The 468-nt window shown below is 59.8% G+C and overlaps 1 protein-coding gene across 1 annotated transcript in view; it reads right to left on the reverse strand.

Moving 5' to 3' along the window:
* TBX5 (T-box 5) overlaps positions 1 to 468 on the reverse strand; it is a 77,624-nt gene that overhangs the window by 33,347 nt on the left and 43,809 nt on the right. The window contains exon 5 of the mRNA XM_014961238.1: positions 249 to 401. Within this exon, the coding sequence (XP_014816724.1) occupies positions 249 to 401 (153 nt within the window). The remainder of the gene's footprint in view (positions 1 to 248; positions 402 to 468) is intronic.

Here is a 468-nt window from a genome sequence, read left to right on the forward strand (position 1 = left end):
GGAGAAGAGGGGGGGAAAGAAGAAGGGGAAAAAAGGGGGGAAGAGAAGAAGGGGAGAAAAGGGGGGGAAAGCAGAAGGTGAAAAAAGGGGGGGAGAGAAGAAGGGGAGAAAAGGGGGAGAAAAGGGGGGGAAAGAAGAAGGGGAGAAAAAGGGGGAAAAGAAGAAGGGTGAGGGGAGGCGATGCCCGCGGGAGGGGGGCAGGAGGGGGGAGGCAGATTGCCGGTGGGAGAGCCGGCCCGGTCCCTCACCTTGTGGTTTTGGTAGGAGGTGACGGCGATGAAGGCGGTCTCCGGGAAGACGTGGGTGCAGAAGGCGGTGTTCTTGGACCCAAACCCGTTGTTCTCGTCCGCTTTGACGATGTGGAGCCGGGGCTGGTATTTGTGCATGGAGTTCAGGATGATCTGGGGCCAAGGGAGAAGGAGAAGAAGACATCCCGTGGGAATGGGGGGGACACAACGCGACGCACCC

Source organism: Calidris pugnax, unplaced genomic scaffold (assembly GCF_001431845.1).
Source record: "Calidris pugnax isolate Ruff unplaced genomic scaffold, ASM143184v1 scaffold32, whole genome shotgun sequence".
Classification (NCBI taxonomy): Eukaryota; Metazoa; Chordata; class Aves; order Charadriiformes; family Scolopacidae; genus Calidris; species Calidris pugnax.